This window comes from Homalodisca vitripennis, chromosome 7 (assembly GCF_021130785.1).
Source record: "Homalodisca vitripennis isolate AUS2020 chromosome 7, UT_GWSS_2.1, whole genome shotgun sequence".
Taxonomy (NCBI): Eukaryota; Metazoa; Arthropoda; class Insecta; order Hemiptera; family Cicadellidae; genus Homalodisca; species Homalodisca vitripennis.
In genome coordinates, this window is record NC_060213.1 from 138083781 (window position 1) to 138105340 (window position 21560).

Consider the following 21560-nt stretch of genomic DNA (forward strand, 5'->3'; position numbering starts at 1 on the left):
ACAGTGTTCGTGATATTCTTTGAGGAAATTTCCTCCGATATAGTAATCTGTCGTTGGCCACACTGGTATTGTGAAGATCTAAATGGGAGGGTGGCGAAGGGTAAAAATACCAGTTGAAAATTACTGAAAGGTCGTTTATTTATTTTGGTACACTTACAACTGTCATACCAAGAACGTAACCAGGAATTCTTTTTGGGAGGGGGGTCCAGAGAACTGATATTTTCCCTTAGTGGACTGAGAGTAAGGCCCTATTTTGTTCCTTAAAAAGTTCTTGACCCGTTTCTTTGTTTAGAACGATCTTTCAGCAGTACATGTCAGTAATACTGAATCATATAAATAATAATAATCGTTTACTGAGAAAGTAATTGGAAAATTGAAAATTTGGGGGGGGGGTTCGGACCTCTGGGACCCCCTCGCTGGTTACGTCCTTTCGTCATACACCTATGAGCGTCAGTCAGCCAACGACGTAAAGGGCCTAATGGCAACTTTATGTTTGTCTCATTGGGAGACGTAACTCTTTATTTGTCTGACGGTTAGTTAAAGGCCAGATAAAAAAAAATGTTCGACGAGTGAAAAATGTATCATTAGTAGTTTTTTACCCTTTCTCTACTTCCCATTTCAACCCTTGTCAAAGTTAGCGTTGTCTGGCGATCAATTCCAGCCAAGAGAGAAAGATCTTAAAGATTAAGAAAAACCTATTGTTAATTATTTGAGGTTGCTGTTAACCGAGGGACGTGTTAAAATAGAAAAATATCTAATTTGATTGAACACAACAATATGAGCGTAAACACGAACGGATTTATAACCGATTTCCTGCGGTATTCGTTCTTGAAGAAATTAGTCCTGAGTTTGAAGACCCTCATTGTTGCTACAAATTAGTTCTTAGTTTGAATACCCTCATTGTTCCACAAATTTGGTTTGAGTTTGAAAGCCCTCATTGTTGCCACAAATTTTGTACGAGTTTGAAGCTTCTTATTGTTGTCATAAATTAGGTTTGAGTTTGAAGACCCTCATTGTTGCCACAAATTAGTTCTGAGTTTGAAGCTCCTCATTGTTGTCATGCATTTGGTTTGAGTTTGAAGCCCCTCGTTGTTGCCACAAATTATGTACGAGTTTGAAGCTTCTTATTGTTGTCATAAATTAGGTTTGAGTTTGAAGACCCTCATTGTTGCCACAAATTAGTTCTGAGTTTGAAGCTCCTCATTGTTGTCATGCATTTGGTTTGAGTTTGAAAGCCCTCATTGTTGCCACAAATTTTGTACGAGTTTGAAGCTTCTTATTGTTGTCATAAATTAGGTTTGAGTTTGAAGACCCTCATTGTTGCCACAAATTAGTTCTGAGTTTGAAGCTCCTCATTGTTGTCATGCATTTGGTTTGAGTTTGAAGCCCCTCGTTGTTGCCACAAATTTGATTTGAGTGTAAAGGCCGTCATTGTTGCCACAAATTTGGTATGAGTTTGAAAACCCTCATTGTTGTCACAAATTTGGTTCGAGTTTGAAGGCCCTCATTGTTACTACAAATTTGGTTTGAGTTTGAAGACCCTCATTGTTGCCGCAAATTTGGTTTGAGTTTGAAGGCCCTCATTGTTACCACAAATTTGGTTTGAATTTGAAGACCCTCATTGTTGCCGCAGGTTGGGTGCCATGCAGCCAGGTCGGGGTAGCGACGTTGCTACTTGCTCTCATTGTCGTACTACAGAATAATAATGATTTACTAACGTTCGAGCACATTAATATTAAGGCATTTTTAAATAGAATAATCACTTTCAATACGGTAAACAAAAAACATTTCCATAATCCAAATTTAAGATTCAGTAGTTCCGAAAGGAATTGTTTTCATCGGTCTCTACGGTAATGGGCTACTTTTTAATACAGTTGAGATCTGCGAAAGTCATCGTTTCCCTCGTAGCTAAGTCACCTGATTCTGATTTACCTCCCCCAAACATTGCTTTCCTTATGTAAACAATTCTTTTCCTACGTAAACATCTCTTTCCCTGTATAAACAACAGTGTGATTCCGTTATTTATTTAAAAAATCTCATTTAAGCCTCAGCGTCAGCTATGCCGGCTTCGAAGTGCACTGGTTATTATTATTACATGATTGGATCTCCCCGGGATTTGAACCCGTGATCTCTCGGTTAGAGAGCCGAGACTATAACCATTAGTCTACGGAGGAGGACTAGTGTTACGTTTTCTTATAGAAGAATAATTAGTGGACTATGAAATAACAGATATTTTAACAGATTTCCTGTGCTTTTTGCATGGTGATGAAAAACAGCGTCCAATACTCGTTTCGATGATTCTGCAGCTCATTAACATTTTCCACGCTCGGTTATAAGTCACTTTGAACACAAGTAATGAAATGTACTATTCATTACAAGATTAAGCCTTATTTTGATCTGTACTTATTGCCGTAAAATGTGGACTCATTGACATAAATGTGGACCAAGAGCCGTAAAATGTGGACGCATTGACGCGAAATGTGAACTCAGTGACGTAAAATGTGGACTAACTGACGTAAAAATGTGAACGCATTGACGTAAACTGTGGACTCAGTGCCGTAAAATGTGGATTCATTGACGTAAACTGTGGACCCATTGACGTAAAATGTAGACTTATTGATGTATGTTGTAGACCAATTAACATAATATGATGACTCATTACCACACTAGCGTTGTAATGGAGTGCACACACGATTGACGGCGTAGAACAGTGGAACATATTGGGTTAGATAAACAACCGATAGTGTGTTGAACAGTAAACATTAATATGCGGATATCGATATCGTAAATAATTCTTTCTCGTCCGGATAGTTGATACAGTAATCACGTTTTGACTCATTCGGTTCGTGACTCCGCGCTGATTCTATCACCGAGCCAGTCATCGTGTGCAGATCCGTTCTGCGGGGAACTGATTACGGTCTAAAGCGACTCCATTGTTTCCCACTCGACACTGTCGCTCGCGGTAAACTCACCGAGTTTACAATAGTGAACGTTCAACAATCGGTTTACCTGTGTACAACCGGTTTATTAACGAGAACGGAATCGCGTAAAAATAAAAAAAATCGGGAAAATGAAATTATAACGATTGCAATAAAAGGCAGGTGAGCTGGAGCTAAACTCGAAATTCAATTGAAACAACCCTTCCTACCATAGCTACGTTATGTGTAGAAAACTCTGTTGTTTCACCGTACTTAGAGATCGTATCTATCACATCGTAGTGCACTCATTTTGTGTACCTGATAAGACAATGAGACTACCACTTCACCCTTATATATGTGTCTCTGATGTCGAAACTATGTAAATGTTTTGTTTTGAGCTTCTTCGTCGTCGAAATTCTTTGGATTTCTTCAGATGAACATGACTCCAGACAGTGTCAGATACCAGGCGCTGCAATAAAAGGAAGGTGAACTGGGGCTAAACTCGATTTGCAATACTGTGAAAGTGTAAGGGCTATAAAGCTCTCTCACCATTGTACCTTGAAACGAAATCAAAACTATACATATTGTGAATAAACTCATTCTTTTTCGATGAAGAAAATTAATATTTGTTGAAATTCAAACACATTGAGAGATTGCAATAAAATTAAAAACTATAGACCCGGCCCGGGGTACCAAACAATGTCATATAAGAGAAACAAAATCAATAGATTATGTATTTGGAAATTATTATTTTTAAGAAACGTTCGGAGGACCAGTCGGGGTCTCCAGCTTCCGACAGTTTTAAAGGAGGCAATGTGAGGATAGGAACTGTCAAGGGATGTGCCAAAGAAGTCACTCAACAAGAGAAGTTGTCTTTCACGAGTACCGCCACAAGAAGAGTCCCTGGACGAGGCGTACCAGGTCAGAGGTAGACGAGACCAGAGAGAGTTCCAGGGGCTCCAGAGGTCCAAACTGAAGGATAGTCTACGTTCGCGGGAGAACATACACTTTAGCTCGCACAACGGGGCACACAAAGGGTGAACAAGGGATAACCAAATGGTAACATACTCGTAGTACAGGAGAATGATAACCTGGAGAGGGTGAGATGGGATAATTAGCAGAGAAGTGAATGTACGAAGAAGACACACAGGAGTAATTAAAGGAGAGTTGGGTCTTCGGAGAGTGACATCGATCATGCCGGCAAGAGAGATGAAATAATTAGATAAAAAATTACTAAATACAATTTAAACTAGTCATTCATCGGACAAAGAATAAATTATAAACCACTAGCGACCCGGTCCGGCATCGGCCAAGTCCAATACATTTTTTATTTTAAAACAGATTTCTATATTCACTCATAAACCATCATTGATTGATTCAGATATTGATCAGAGTCTTCCCATAAAACCTCAAGATAATACATTCTGGCTAGTAATAATCAATCGCCTTAGCAATCAAATGGTATTATGAAATTCGATCAATTTAGTATCATTTTGGAGGAAACGGGGTTTTTTCCGAAATTTGCCATCGTTCAGTGATACAAAACAATGGCAAATGTCCGGAAAAAGTCCTGTTTTGTATATGTATGTATTTTATACGTGTTTTTAAATAACTTTTTAGTTTTTGAACCAAATGTTAAAAGTTAACTTTGTGTGTTTAGTTATTGTGATAAAAGAGCATTGGGGGAATATGTATTGAGTTATATAAAAAATTGATTGGAAAAAAATAAAATATTTCAAATAAAACATTGAAATTTAATAGTAAGTGTAGTTATATTGTAATGGACATACGAACAAATATTCAATATTATATCAATAAGATCTTGTAAAAATTTGAAGGCAATAGGTACAGTACTTGCTAAGCTATTTAACTTAACGCCACTATCTATACGCATTTTTACATTTTTTTAAAAATGTTCTACAAGTTACATTTTTTAAAAGAGAAATTAATTCTGAACTTGTATGTAAAAATTCTAGACCATCTGGACAATTATTCTTGCGTTTATTTTACATTATACAGAGTGTAAATTAAGTCCTGATACGTCTGGATATTCCAAACGGTTGGGGAGGTTGCTTTAAATTTTCAAATTGCAACCCCTATCTTGTGACGTGCCATTTGAAAGGTAAATCCAAGAGAAACACAATGATATGAACAAAACATCGCTACAACATTCCTAGCAAAAGTTATGGGCCAATAATCCCTTATACTATAGTGCCACCTATGAAAAGACACCTCTTACCAAAAACTATGCACACCAGAAACACTAGATACTACGTAAAGGGATAAGCTGGGCACCTCAAAGTCTTACTAAAAATATCACGCATGCGTTGTGTTGATATGCGCAAGAAATTGGTATTGTCCTTACAGATTGTTTTTGCGTCATTTGCCCATAACTTTTGCTAGAAAAGGTGTAGAGGAGTTTTCTAAATGTCATTGTGTCGATATTTAATAGACCTGTAGTATGACATGTCACAATATATGGGGTTGTAATTAGAAAATTTAAATTTACCTCCTTCTAACCCCTTTGAAAAGAGGGTAAAAATTGTTTACCCTCAAAAAATCCTAAAAAGTAATTTTTACAAGTTTTGTGAAGGTTCTTCATTGATATCTCAATGTTTACACCCTTAGATGTAAGGGGGATGGATACCGTACCTTTGTGGTATATTCCTCTATCAATTTTAAGAAAAAACAGATTGTGTGCTGTACGATGAAAATTGGCTCTCGCTCCCTTGACTGTGACCCCTGCAGTAACCAGGGCGGGGGGAGGGGGTGTAAACATACAGTAGACGTGTAACAGCATGTTACACGCGCCACCTGTAGCCACGCTCTCATTGGCCCAGCCAGGCCAGCACAGGCCGTGTACCACGGTTGGCTAATTACCACGTGAGTTACCTACCTCCTGTCGGTTCCGTTTCCTTGAGAGAAATTCTCCACAATTTCTCCTCGCGCAGTCGTCGCTGTCTGTCGTAAATTTGTGTTATTGTAGTCAATAAGACGCATTATGTAATCATGAATGCATTAATTACAATCCGGATGTGGGACGCTCAGAAGTGGTTCGGAACCCACGTTAAATAATTGTTGGGTCATTGGTTCTCTAGTCGTTGGTTTATTAATTATGGGCTGTTCCCGATCGATCTTAGAATTATTAACATTACTACACAGGACGACCACACTCATTCCACGTTATTCATATTTTGCAAAGGATTTATATACTCAATTCTTTAAATCCACCGGTGCAGAAAATCAAATGGTAACAAAAATAACTTGGTAATTTTAGCTTGACTTTGGTTTTTATTTATAGTAATACTTGTATTACTATAGATTAATCTTAACGTATTTTTCACTCATCGTTGAGCCTTGAGGAATCACAGAATTATCTAACCCAAGAGTCCTAGAAGCCCAGAAATAGCCAACCCGAGAGACCTAGAAGCCCAGAAATAGCCAACCCGAGAGTCCTAGAAGCCCAGAAATATCTAACCCGAGAGTCCTAGAAGCCCAGAAATAGCCAACCCGAGAGTCCTAGAAGCCCAGAATTATCTAACCCGAGAGTCCTAGAAGCCCAGAAATAGCCAACCCGAGAGTCCAAGAAGCCCAGAATTATCTAACTCGAGAGTCCTAGAAGCCCAGAATTATCTAACCCGAGAGTCCTAGAAGCCCAGAATTATCTAACCCGAGAGTCCTAGAAGCCCAGAATTATCTAACCCGAGAGTCCTAGAAGCCCAGAAATATCTAACCCGAGAGTCCTAGAAGCCCAGAATTATCTAACCCGAGAGTCTAGAAGCCCAGAATTATCTAATCCGAGAGTCCTAGAAGCCCAGAATTATCTAACCCGAGAGTCCTAGAAGCCCAGAATTATCTAATCCGAGAGTCCTAGAAGCCCAGAATTATCTAACCCGAGAGTCCTAGAAGCCCAGAAATATCTTATCAATTAAAGAAACTACTGAAATATTTTAAACTATTCAATCAAATGTCATATTTTCCATATACTGTATACATAAAACAAAAAAAACTTGTTTCGTGTTCACTTCAAATGGATGGGCTATCTAAAAAATGGGCTTATCCCATCGCTTCAAAACTTCTACTTGAATTATGGACTGCTGTAGTCTTTACCTACCATGCTTACCTACTAAGTTGTCCAATCTAATTTACCTACCATGTTTTGGTCAAACTAATTTTGTAGAATTCCAAAAAATAACGCCCTCAAGATAATTTTCCTGAAGATTCAAATCTTGCCAGTCCACTGGAGTTATAACATTTAAAGTAGTACAAACTCGGGCAGTTTTGTAAAAAGGACCAACAAAAACTGCTGTAGATAAAAATGTGAATTTTTACAGTACGCATATGAGTTAATGTAGGGAGCAACATATTTTAATGATTTATAACTAATAGAAATTAAATTTTTAATTAAATATAAATTTGAATTGACATATTTAAATAAAGTTATATTTAAGGGAATCAGTGTACTTTTTCAATAAGAATATGACATTACTTCCAGTTACCTGTTGTATGCGTCCTGTAAAAATGCATTTCCTTATGTTCTACTGTTTTTGGTTGAGCCTGATTATAAGTTGTCCTTGAATTGTACTGGAAGTTCTGGGAGTTTTTTTTTACTATTCTTACACCAACTTGTTGCGGAAGATGTTGAGACAACGTCATTCAGAACTGTTTCGGTGGATGTTGAGATAAATTAATTCAGAACTGATTCGGTGGATGTTGAGATAAAGTAAATTAGAACGAGTTCGGTGGATGTTGAGACAACGCCGATCAGAACGGTTTTGGTGGATGTTGAGACAACGTCAATCAGAACGGTTTTGTTGGATATTGAGACAACTTCAATCAGAACGGTTTCGGTGGACGTTAAGACAACACCAATTAGATCTGTTTCGGTGGATGTTGAGACAATCTACACTGTTAATATCTAAACTTGTCCGTTCCTGAAGCCGTACCTTGATCTGCAGTACAAGATCGTCTCATACATATAGTAGAAAGGCAACGTCAACAATCCCAACGCCCCAAAAGGTTTCCTTGCACGACTCTCTAAATTCATCTTGCCAATTATTCTTACTGATTTTTGTTAGAAGTCACGATCCGTTTTGCATTTGGCACAAATTCCCCACAATCTGCTTAAAATATGAATAGCTGTATCAGGCAATTTTAAAATTTGTGGGGAACAGAATTTTACTAAGTAGCGCAGTGCATATACAGGGTGATTCAAAACTAAACGGCAATCTCTCGAGAGCTTATTCTATAGCTAAAAACAAGTAAAAAAGTTTCATATAACCATATGCCCGGAAACGCTTCGTTAGCGAGTTACGCCTAGCGAAAGATTTCGCCCGGATTTCAGAACCCTTGGTGAAGTCAGGCCGTATAAAAATGGTAAAGGTAGTTACAAAGATACAAATACGATTGTTTTGTTATGTTTTTATATCTGACAAATTTATTAAAATTGTCCCAGAGCTGTAAATGCAATACTTTCAGAGATATCTTACGTAAAACACAAGAATTGGTGCAAAGAAATAACACATTTTTTCTGTTTAACGTAAGATTACTTCCATAAATGTTAAATAAAGGTCATTTTTATCTTAAACTGATTTGTAGAACATTTAATTCTGAAAAGATTCATGGTGAATTACTTAGGAAAAAAATTAATAATAGGTATTGAAATTTAGCTTTATTTAAAAATAAAACAGACGCACAAAAATGCATATTCTTATCTGCATAAAATATTAACTAATGTTTAGGTTGTGAGTAACAGCTGATCATTTTATTCTAGACTGAACATTAACATAAAATGTATTTACCTTTATAAAAACTGTAAAAATCACCTATAATAGTTGCTCAAAGTGTCCTCCGTTGTTAGCAATGCACGTTTTCGCACGACGAATCCACTCTTTTCTAGCGCGTTTCATAACGTTTGGAGCATTCTTGATAGTTTCTGCCGCCTCTGTAATGCGATTACGTAACTCCTCTATGGTTTTAATCCGTTTTTGAATAAACAATTGACTTCATCCAACCCCATAAGAAAAAGTCTGCTGGCGTGAGGTCAGGAGAACGTGGTGGCCATTTTACTGGTCCATTTTCGACCAATCCATTGTCTACCGTATGTATCAATTAAATAGTTTTTCACATCATTAGAAAAATGTGGAGGTGCTCCGTCGTGCATAAACCATGCATTTATTCTGTTTTGAACAGGAATATCTTCCAAGAGGGTAGGCAGGTTTGTTCTTAAAAAATTTAAGTACGCTACTCCATTAAGTCGATTAGGGAGGGAAAAATGGACCAATCAAATTATCACCCAGAACACCAAGCCATACATTGACTGAAAATGTATGTTGAAAATGCCTTTGTCGCAGTTTCATGTGGGTTGTCGTACGCCCAAGTATGGGTATTACGAAAATTTACAATTCCATTTCTAGTAAAACAGGATTCATCAGTAACGAGAAATACGCCGAAGAAATACTGATGTCGTAAACAATTTCTTCTTAACCAGCGGCAGCAGAACATCTTCCGTTTATTAAGATCTTGCGGTAATAAGTCTTGAACACGTGTTATATGGAATGGGTGCAACTGTGCTTCATGAAGTGTCCGCCATACGCTTGACTGGCAAATATTTAACTGACGTGATAATCGTCTGGTGCTTGTGGTTGGTGATAATTCTACAGCATTTATATTGCTTGTTCATTATTATAGTTCCTTGCGCTACGTTGACGACCAGTAACTATTCGCTTCGGTTTAAAGCTACCAGTTTTCTCTAAGTCGTCTCTCCACAGCTTCAAATGTTTTGCGATCAGGTGTTCTTCGATGTGGAAAAGTATCACGATATATTCCTGAACTGCAGCTAAACCATTCTTGTTAACTTTGCCGTAAATCAGTATCATGTCTGTATACTCTTCAAACGAATACATACCATTTACATTATCTGCCATTATTTACTAAGATAATTACATACACTTTTATAAAAGTATTTAATAAAATATTTTAAAAATAAATATTTAATAAAATATTTTATACACTTGTATAAAATATTTCCAAATAATCACAGGATCTCACAAAATACAATCTTCACACGCCACAATACAAAAACCTCCATAAAGGTTATTCAAATATTACTTCATGAACTTAATTGTTGATCAGCTGATATTGCCAACCTTTGCAAAGAAAATATGACGATAAAAAGTGTTGAATAAATGATCAGCTGTTACTCAAACCTAAACATTAGTTAATATTTTATGCAGATAAGAATATGCATTTTGTGCGTCTGTTTTATTTTTAAATAAAGCTAAATTTCAATACCTATTATTAATTTTTTTCCTAAGTAAATTCCACAATGAATCTTTTCAGAATTAAATGTTCTACAAATCAGTTTAAGATAAAAATGACCTTTATTTAACATTTATGGAAGTAATCTTACGTTAAACAGAAAAATGTGTTATTTCTTTGCACCAATTCTTGTGTTTTACGTAAGATATCTCTGAAAGTATTGCATTTACAGCTCTGGGACAATTTTAATAAATTTGTCAGATATAAAAAACATAACAAACAATCCGTATTTGTATCTTTGTAACTACCTTTACCATTTTTATACGGCCTGACTTCACCAAGGGTTCTGAAATCCGGGCGAAATCTTTCGCTAGGCGTAACTCGCTAACGAAGCGTTCCGGGCATATGGTTACATGAACTTTTTTACTTGTTTTTAGCTATAGAATAAGCTCCCGAGAGATTGCCGTTTAGTTTTGAATCACCCTGTATACCTGTCAACATAATCAGTCCATTAGCAAGGAACCCCCCAGAATTTCGTGGAGTTGCGTTCTTTTCGAAGAACATCAAACATAAAATACCCGGTTCCTTTGCACGCTCATTTTGCCGAAGGTCTACAGAGAGCCATCATTGTGTAACTGAGACAGACATAAATTCTCTCACTTATGTTCCTAGAATCGCAGCCTCCAGCGGACGCAGCAGAGGACGTCATCGCAGATGTGAGCCTCGGTTGCTGCGCGTGCGTCTGCGTGTGAAACGCAACCTAACCTGGCTCTGACGAAGCAGAATACAGGCCTACCTAGATCCGTGTCATCAAGATGCGACAGCACTGGTGACCGGTAACTTGTATTGTCTACGAGTCCACTTATCGTACTTCCTTGCTGCTCGCAGGATGGTGGCTGACCAAGTGTTACGTGGCTGGCTGGAAGTCAAGGTCAACGGAGGTCACCGCCAGAAGTTGTGGGCAGTTTTGCGCAACGGGTTGCTTCTGTTGCACAAGTAAGTGACGAATGTCTTCTACTGTTGTTTAGATAACATTTACACTATCGGAAGACTTATGTAAATATTGTTAAACACACACTTTTCCAGCACTGTCAGAAGAATTTATAGTAAGCTAGTACACACTCGTTGAAGGAATCTAACTAGAACAAATTTTGTATTTAATTTGACCTGTTTTATCCAGTTTGTATTCGTCGTAGTTACTTCGTTTTACAGGACAGTAACGAGGTGTTTTGGACTCCAGAGCAGACGTACCCTTATCAAACCAATATCTACCTGCACGATGTCCACCTAACTTTAATTATTGTACAAACATTTCAATTAGTCCAAGAAAATTCGCAAAAGAGACCTGACGAACACAAACCATGGGCAGTAGCACTTCTGGTTCGAACGAATTGTGTTTCTGGTGCTACAGTTGAGTTGCTTTGTTGTTTCGATCAAGTCTAAAATATATAGGTTGTTCTAAAAAATCCTGCTGTAGGCAAAAAAGTATACTTCCGGTTCCTGTAATCTAATTTTGGACTATGGAATGGAGTGGAAATCCCAACTTCCGGCTGTACTGTATCGTTCTCGAGTGATAAGCTCACACGCACGCACGCGCGCCCACACGCGCGCCACACACACACACACACACACACACACACACACACACACACACAATTTTCGAAACCTATTTATTGGCTATGATAATCATTTTGGCGATTATACTGATTTTGATGGTTGATTATAATTAAATAATAAAAATCACGTTCTTATTTATTTTTTATTTTTATTTTTTTTTATACTATTATTATTTAGCCGTTTTAATTAAAATTCCTCTAATGTTCTACTTAATGCCTGATCCCTCAAGGATTGAACAAAAATTTTTTTAACTGTTTTCAAAAACGTTATTTTTAAAGAGAAATAAAAATAAATATAAAAAAATCGAACATAAAACCGGTTGCACCAAATGAACTTTGCATCATGATTGTGACACACAGTACAGATGTCAGTTCTAGGGACGTAGTTATTCCAGTTTTGTATAACAATAACGATACAAATATCAGAAATCTCAATATACTTTTCAACCATCCTTTGTTGGCAATTTGCTTTAAGAAGAAAATCCTACTGTAACCCTCACGAAAAGAGTCCGATGACATATGAGGCGGTGTTGCCATATCGTCGCTGACCACGTGCTGATCCGTTCACATATTGTTTATTGGTGTTTGATTTACATACTGTCTGCAGAAAGATGAATGAAATCAATCGTACGGGTATTTTTTGCGATATCAGCTGATGATGCGTGTTTATTGCAGAGTATGTCGGGAAGGGTCAATAATTTTTCAAACACAATTTGCAACAGTGGTTTGCGCGTGCTGTAGAAGAGGACTATTTTGGTACGGGCTGCTCTAGATATTTATTATTCGCTCAAAGAACTTGTTAGCGTTATAATTTATGATTCTGAATCGAGATTTACGAATGCATCAACTGCTTACGCTCGGAATAAATTACGATGTTGTAGAAAACAGCTGACTTAATGAAAATCTCGCCCCGGACTTGCAATGAGCTCCGACTGGAAGTGTGTGGCAGGTTTTATGTTCTGCTCTCATAAAATCAGATAGAGTCTCATGAGCCAGTGCCGTATTCAGAGGGGGGTTTCTGGGGGCAGGGAGTTTCGCCAACCGGTCCATGATAAGCAATACAATTATCTGACAAGGATATAATTTATTACACCAATTTGTACTTTACAAGACCTTTTAGCTCTACGAACTAAAACAAAACACTTATTGGCTGAGCGTTATCAAAGCCTGTCACTCAAGGGGATGGAAGATTGCATTTCTGCCTGTCTGTTCTGTTCTGTTTAACTTCATTTATATATAGCCAGCATTGAGTCGATGATGGTGTATGTCAACCCATGGAATTTGGCTGTGCGTTATCAAAGCCTGTCACTCAAGGGGATGGAAGATTGCATTTCTGCCTGTCTGTTCTGTTCTGTCTAACTTCATTTATATATAGCCAGCATTGAGTCGATGATGGTGTATGTCAACCCATGGAATTTGGCTGTGCGTTAGCAAAGCCTGTCACTCAAGGGGATGGAAGATTGCATTTCTGCCTATCTGTTCTGTTCTGTCTAACTTCATTTATATATAGCCAGCATTGAGTCGATGATGGTGTGTTTGTCAACCCATGGAATTTGGCTGTGCGTTAGCAAAGCCTGTCACTCAAGGGGATGGAAGATTGCATTTCTGTCTGTCTGCTCTGTTCTGTTCTGTCTAACTTCATTTATATATAGCCAGCATTGAGTCGATGATGGTGTATATGTCAACCCATGGAATTTGGCTGTGCGTTAGCAAAGCCTGTCACTCAAGGGGATGGAAGATTGCATTTCTGCCTGTCTGTTCTGTTCTGTTTAACTTCATTTATATATAGCCAGCATTGAGTCGATGATGGTGTATGTCAACCCATGGAATTTGGCTGTGCGTTATCAAAGCCTGTCACTCAAGGGGATGGAAGATTGCATTTCTGCCTGTCTGTTCTGTTCTGTCTAACTTCATTTATATATAGCCAGCATTGAGTCAATGATGGTGTATGTCAACCCATGGAATTTGGCTGTGCGTTAGCAAAGCCTGTCACTCAAGGGGATGGAAGATTACATTTCTGCCTGTCTGTTCTGTTCTGTCTAACTTCATTTATATATAGCCAGCATTGAGTCGATGATGGTGTATGTCAACCCATGGAATTTGGCTGTGCGTTAGCAAAGCCTGTCACTCAAGGGGATGGAAGATTGCATTTCTGTCTGTCTGCTCTGTTCTGTTCTGTCTAACTTCATTTATATATAGCCAGCATTGACTCGATGATGGTGTATGTCAACCCATGGAATTTGGCTGTGCGTTAGCACAGCCTACATCTCAGGGTAGTGTCTTGAGAATGGATGGAGCTATACACCTGAAATGTTATGTACCTTGCTACTCTTATAAATATCATAGAAATATGTATAAACATTCTTATGACTTAATTTAAACTCTGGTATTATTAATTGCTAATTCGTTGATATACCGTGATGTTAAAATTAATAAATTGTGTTGCTTATAGAATCAGATTCAGAATTATTCATACACAACAAACAATTTTCGTTAAGTGATTTTTTTCTACAGCAGTTCAAATTTAATCTATTATACAACACATTTAATGCAATATTTTATTGACAACTCCTGGAATATTTGTTTTTATATAGTTTCTGGGCAATAAAATCCTCTTTAACATTTCTTGGAATTTTGTCTTCATGTTATAAAGGTGCTTTGTCTCTTGTGTGTAATATGCAGGCCCGTACTCAGACCGGGGTTTTCGAACAATTTTACCGGGGCCCGGGCCCCCAGGGGAGTCGGGCCTCGCCACACGTCTATCTGAAGGAACTGTGTCGGCAGGCGGAGATCAGGACAGGGCCCGCCAAAACTAAGTACGGCCCTGGTAATATAAAAAAACGAAGTCGATCCAGCCCCCCCTCCCCAAATGAAACATGAGAGATGGGTTTGGCCCCTCCTAACTCGAATCGTGGTACGCCACTGTCACAGTATTACTGCAGTGTGGGAGACTCGTTACAAGTAATTTATAGGCTCGCTCTATACTGACCGCTGCTTAGTTTTCTACCCGTATCTTGCAGACTTGCAGAGGTAAGTTAGTCCGTTTCCCACGTACTGTAGTCAGCGTGACGCGACTTGCAGCTGCCGTTCTACCGTTTCCCACAACTAACCTACAAAACGGGCGTCGTCGCATAGAATAAACTACTTACGTCAATCGTAAAAGTATTTTATCTCGCTTCTGCCTGCGTAAGTCTGTCTGTTTTGGCGTTCCACTCAAAGTTTAATAACTCAGAAAGGTTACAACATTGTAACTATTCAATGCGTATGTGTCTCATAGCACCTAATGTATGGTGGAACACATAAAAAAGATTTAAATATTTTATTTTTATTAAATATTTAAAAAGCATTTCATAATCTTTGATTTTAGATTCAATAAAGTTGGATACAGCCGTATGTAACAGAAAAATGACTGAATAAATGGATTTGGGTGTTAAACACAGATTTTTTATGATTGGTCTATTTATTTCCTAAATATATGTACAATATTGAAAAAATTACAAAAAAAACTTAATTAACAATTTTTAAGATTATACAGAATTGTTTGAAATTAAATAAAGAAAAAGCACCATAAAGGGACACATTGTCCTTGGGAAATGAGCCTCCATGGGCTAAAATTCTTGTGCGCAGACTTTAGTGCTCATGCTTAAATAAATAGCGGGCTAAGTATAAATTGAGAATATAATGAAAAATTTAAAAAGTGTGTAAATGTAATTTGTTTTGCTAAATTCAATAAAATCGGATGCACCCGTAGTCTTTGTAACAGAAAAATGACTGAATATGTGGATTTGGGTGTTTAAAAACTAATCTCAATTAGGTAATATACGTTATGTTATTAAAAACAGCACCATAGCATTGCTGGATTTATGACAGTACAAAGCTCCAAAACACTTTAACCCCAACCTTAGACACTGTAAGTTGATGGTGAATACTCGTATAACAACAATAGGTTCTGAGTCATACGACCATTGTGGTCTGTTGATGCCACGAACAAATTTAATATGGTTGAAAATCTACATTTCGGTTCTTTTCGGTATTTAAAGGCATTTTGCCAATGGCGTAGTGTATCAGGTATGGCGGTTATCGCGAGATAACCAGATCAAGCAACGTCGAGCGTGGCTGCTGCTTGGATAGGTGACCGCTGAGTGATCCTGTCCTTGCTAGCAGCCCGCCTGCCCGGCCGTTGGTGGTGGTTCGGAGATCACCTTTGAACCATTGGGCCCCAAGTTAAATGTTAGAGAGGTCTTCGTAACCCTAACTTAGCCTGGTAAAATAAGACATTATTTTATTTTTCGTTTAGTATACTTTAAAGCAAGTACGGTATGGGGTCATATCGCATAAAGTAATTCCATTTTTTTGTAATTTTACGTAGTTACCACCAGTGAAACGTTCATTGAAACTTGATTTTTGTTTTATTTTGACTGATCTCCCTTCGTGAATAGGCATACTGCGAGTAAGTATATGTTGGTAATCGTTTTTGGACAAGTTTGATAATATTGGGGAACGCAGGGTTCTTTAATTTTTACGCGACTTTTTGAGAATTGGTATCTCTACTCTTCTTCAGGTGCATATTAAGCATTCCAAAACACTGGCGTATCAAGGATACATTACGCTGAACCCACCCAATTTAAACAACCGAACCCTTGGAGTTCTTTACCAGAAAAGTAGCACCAAAAATGAACAAAAATGTAGAGGAAATATAACTTTTTTTGGACTTTCAGGGCGCTGCAGCTCGAGAACGGACGTAGGAAACATTAAGTAAAAACGTTTATTACCATAGATCCTTCAGTTTGACGTTTTGATTATCTCTCATATCGTATTAAACCACTTTATTTGTTATACTCCACTAAACGCAAGAAGTAAATTCCATAACCGATATAATCAAATTGACTGTTAGGTAATTTGGAACCCTTTTCCCAGTCACTTCTGGGACATTGTATATAAAATCTTATACGGAAAAAGACAAGAAAACACTCATTATTTAATTCTTCTGTTGGACAAAACGCGCTTTATAGTTCATCTAACCAAAGATCGTACTTCACACAGGATTCTTTTTACCTGTTCTCGCAGAATCCAAGGACTCGACACGGAAGTTCATCTACGCCATCCTGTAAATATTTACATAGTAAGTACTTCAAGTAGATGTGATAATAAATCTAGCCAACGCACTTGGAATTTTTCCATGCTCTTATCAACCGCCTTGAATTCAATGTTTTTACGAGTATAAAAATGAAGATATATATATATATATATATATATATATATATATATATATATATATATATATACATACATACATAAAGTGCATAATGTTTGTCTCTGTATGTGCTTTATAGAATCGTAAACTATGTGACCGATCATTATGAAAATTTGTATGTATATGTATTTTTCCACGGAGAAGGTTTATATGCTACGCCCGCCCATTGATGTAACTCGCCACCAAGCAACGCTGGAAAAAAATAAAGGTTTTCAAAAGGCCTGCACATTATAAACTGCAATTACGAGACCGTTATGTATATTAAACAACAAAATACTATTTGAAGTTTTGAGGTATTATGTTTTTAAAATTAATGTTTGGGTTGAACTTAAAGCTTGAGTGTTAGACCACTTTATTATAAAGTACATGTACGTGTACAATACACTTTTTACAGATTTTCTTGATCGTGACATCAAGGCAAACTCTACATCGGCGTTGGAAATATAATTCACTTGAACCAGAAGTGCTCATACAAGGGCAAAGCTTACGAAAAGCGTGCGAAGCCGCGGAAAACAACTAGTCAAATATAATAATGAACTTATATATATATATATATATATAATTTCAATAAACATTGAATCGCAAAAAGTACTTGCTCCGCCGGGACTGGAACCCAGATCTCTCACTTGCCGGGTGAATGTGCTACCATTACACCACAGAGCCCTTAATTTTTACGATTCAATTATATTGTATTTGGCCGTATCTGTCGCATACGCGTTTAAATAACCAAACTAACATATGATCGGAAGACCAAATACCTGTCAAATTAAATGACTTGTTTACATTTATTAAATTTGTATAAACGGCAATAGCCTAATTAAATTTCAATAAACATTGAATCGCAAAAAGTACTTGCTCCGCCGGGACTCGAACCAGGATCTCTCACTTGCCGGGTGAATGTGCTACCATTACACCACAGAGCCCTCACTTTATATATATACTATATATATATAAAAGTAAATAATATATATATATATATATATATATATATATATATATATATATTATTTACTTAACGTTTAGCCAAACACTCGATGGCTTGAATGATTGCATTTTGTCTATCCGTACAATATCGAAAACAAACTAATCTACAGGCTCGAAATTCTGTATAAAGCTTCATTTCTTTATGATGCTCAGTGCATATCAATATATGGGGTTGTTTTTACATTGGTCCTACAGATAACCATGTTGGCAACAAGAAAATAAATTTGTAAATAAACTGATTACACCCAGATGAGATTTTAACATGTGGAATATTAATGAAGTTATAAGTTATATTAATGAATATATAATAAGCCTTAACTCTTCCAACACATAACAATTTTATGGTGACTTGGGATGTAGACTTTTACTAATTAAACATTAATATGAAACCAATTAATAAACAAATACGTTATTCTTTAAAATTGCAAGATATAACGAGAAAGGCCTCATCTGTAGACTTTAAATTTTGCATGGAATTTAATTTTACATAGACAAGAATGTGGTTTATGATGGTGCATTCCAACCATGGAATTGGCTGAGCGTCATTGAAGACTATCACTCAGTAGGCTGACACAATTTCTGTATTGTCTGCTGGTGGATGTAAAAATTCCTTCTTCGTATGAATTTCTGTCGTTCCTTCTGTTAATAACGAAATTACTTGAAATTTTGCATTGAACCTAAGCGAAGCCTGTACATGGTGTTGCAATATGAAATAAAGTAATATACAAACGAATCGGAGAATTACACATTTTCACGTTATTAATTTTGTAGTAATTACAATTTATTTATGCAATTAAGCACTCGACAATTAATCTGCCATATTGCATGAATACTGTGAAAATGGCAAAGTTGACCAGCCATTGAGGATGGACATGAGTCGTAAGTAACATATTGCCAACATAAAATATGGATCACGAAAGTCTCACTGGAACACTGTTCACAGCAGTGCGATCCGATGGCCAGACCTAGGACCACAATTTATTATTAGCGAGAAATGGCGCATCACTAGCAAATTCTGTAGACTGGTCTTCTGGTTTGGGTTTTATTTGATATTAGCGCTGATAAATCGTCTTTTCGTCGCGCACAAGCATACGCATATGGTCTTAGTATACAGCGTTTACGACCTACACGACCTGCTTGGAGAATCTTCGCCAACAGAATACGTCGAGTGATCTACATGGTGTTCAGTAAAAGTGTTCCAATACTTTGGACTTTTGTTCTACACATAAACATGAGCAAAAATGTTCATGTATGTCCTAAAACCTTAAGTTTTCCGTCTATCTGTCTGTTTATAAACAAGACTACATCTTTTGAACCAGTGAAGATAAAGTTAAGAAACTTGAGAATTGTATTAACCTTTGGTGGACCGTTATGGAAATAAAATATTAACAAAATAATTTTACCCGCTTAAAAATGGCGTCTGTTTAAAAATTTTAAAGTCAAATAACAAACACATTTGTATAGTTATAAAAATGCATAAGATACCAACTATTTAGACATTTTTGTACCAATTCCAACGGTACCCTTATCCAGGAAATCCGTCAACGCATAAACGACCACGGCCACTTTATAGGTACGCTTGCACAAGCCGGGAGCAACTACGATTTTGTCTTTTGATAGGCATCAGCTGTTTAAAATAAGTTATACAAATTTTACAAGACACCAAATATTTTGAACTTTTTTACAATTCCAACGGTTCTTTTTCCATCAAAATCCGTCAACGCATAAGCGAGCACGGCCACTTTTAAGGTACGCTTGCACAAGCCGGGAGCACCCACCAAACATGTCCCATTTGAGAGGTATCAGTTGTTTGTTTCCCAAACATTTGGTTAGTGCTCGTACCTTCTTGTAATTAGGAAACTCATCTGTTAACGCACTAATTTGGCACTCTTTATTTGAGTAAATCAATCTTTCCTCAGAAAGACCTCTCGTAAAAACGATCAAGGATTTTGCAATTTACAAGAGCACGTTGTGGATAGTCACAGAGTTGTCAGGGACTGTACGATTGCGTAGGTAAATTAAATTATAAAAACCGCAGAGACAGAGTCGTGGCACCTGCCAATACTTTCACTGGAGGAAGTGGTTTCCACCTCCAGTCTTGTCCCCAGTCTGCTCAACACGCCCCCAGCCGCGGCAGTCACTGGAAGGCCTGGAAGTGGTCGTGTAGAGGGCAGCCAAACCGGTTGGCCTTGGGCGGGGTGATTCAGCGAGCGAGCGAGCGAACTGAATCAGTAGGCGCTGGAATTTCGTTTTGTGCAGGTGTCAGCTGTGTGGTCGGTTCGTAAATTCCACCAGGTGTTTTCTCGCAGCGACGTCCACATAACCTCAATTATTGTGGTAAGTATTTTGCATTGAAAGAAACCAATCTGCTGTAGTTGTAAGTCTCGTAACTTTGGTACTTCCAAGTTTACTTGACTAGATGGAAAGTTGTAAGTCTGGTAGAAAGTTTTAGAGAAATGCAGGATGGATTTTCTCTTCTTGCAGCTTAACGATCGCATTTAGTGCCGTTTCCGCGATTTAATGTCGATTGTTAAAATTATTTCATCTATCGTATAGACGGGCTCGTAATGTTTGTAAAAGCTAGGCGACATTGATTAGTAACGGTCTTGGTAGTAAAACATTAATGGAATGTTAAATTGCCGTTATGCATAAGAGCTTTGAAGGAAAAAGATTTAAAATTTAATTTTGTATCCATTTGATGCCAAATATAATTGTTATTTTATAAAATATCTATAAAACTAACAATTAATTAGTATTCAAAACATTTCATTCTGCATATTTTTATTTGGGATTATGCGTTGTATTGCTGTCTGTAGGATGACATGAAACTTATATTCAAAAAGTTATTTTCAGTTGGAAAGTTATCCTTACGTAATTAGTTTCGTAGCACCAAAAAACTTGGAGTAGGCGTCAACAAGTCTGTGATAACTGTATAATGCACTGAGAAATTGTTATGAACACCACACTCTGATATAATGCTGCTCAAGTCTATGTTTTTTCCTGATAATTGGGATGAAAATTAGGAGCAATAGGGGAATAGGCAATGGAATATAGGTATAGAAAAGTTCATATTACCTAACATTCTATTACCACCATCAACTTTAATGAATTTGATTACTGATTATTTTAAATATATTGTTTATATACCAAAATATGCTATATTATTGAGTCGGCCTAAAGAATCACCAAAAAGTATGAAGGTATTCAAAGAATTGCTGACATTATTTGATTCAACTCCCAAGAATAGCAAAATAAAATAAATTTAGCATTGATTTACTAAAGAAAAGAACCATTGCTGGAATACCAAAAACTAGTTCAATGGGTACTAAACAGTTCCAATAAAAAATTCAAGTTTTGGTTCGTTTGATTCCTTATCCTTCCAGTATTAAAAAAACTTAATCTGAAATTCATGATGGTGTTTTTATTAATAAGATTAAAAGTCCAATAATACAAGGGACAAGCTTGTAACTAATGTAGGTAATGCTAAAATAAAAAAAATGCCAAAAAGCCTTTAAAATCTAGATTATT

At 37.0% G+C, this 21560-nt stretch overlaps 1 protein-coding gene across 2 annotated transcripts in view; it reads left to right on the forward strand.

The window, feature by feature from the left end:
- LOC124366408 (rho guanine nucleotide exchange factor 16-like) overlaps positions 1-21560 on the forward strand; it is a 94384-nt gene that overhangs the window by 16954 nt on the left and 55870 nt on the right. The window contains exon 2 of one of the 2 annotated variants that reach the window (XM_046822936.1): positions 11067-11174. In XM_046822936.1, coding sequence (XP_046678892.1) covers positions 11068-11174 — 107 coding nt within the window. In that variant the 5' untranslated portion in view covers position 11067. Of the gene's footprint in view, positions 1-11066; positions 11175-20226; positions 20370-21560 lie in introns of those variants that run through there. The other variant, XM_046822937.1, reaches the window with a different exon arrangement.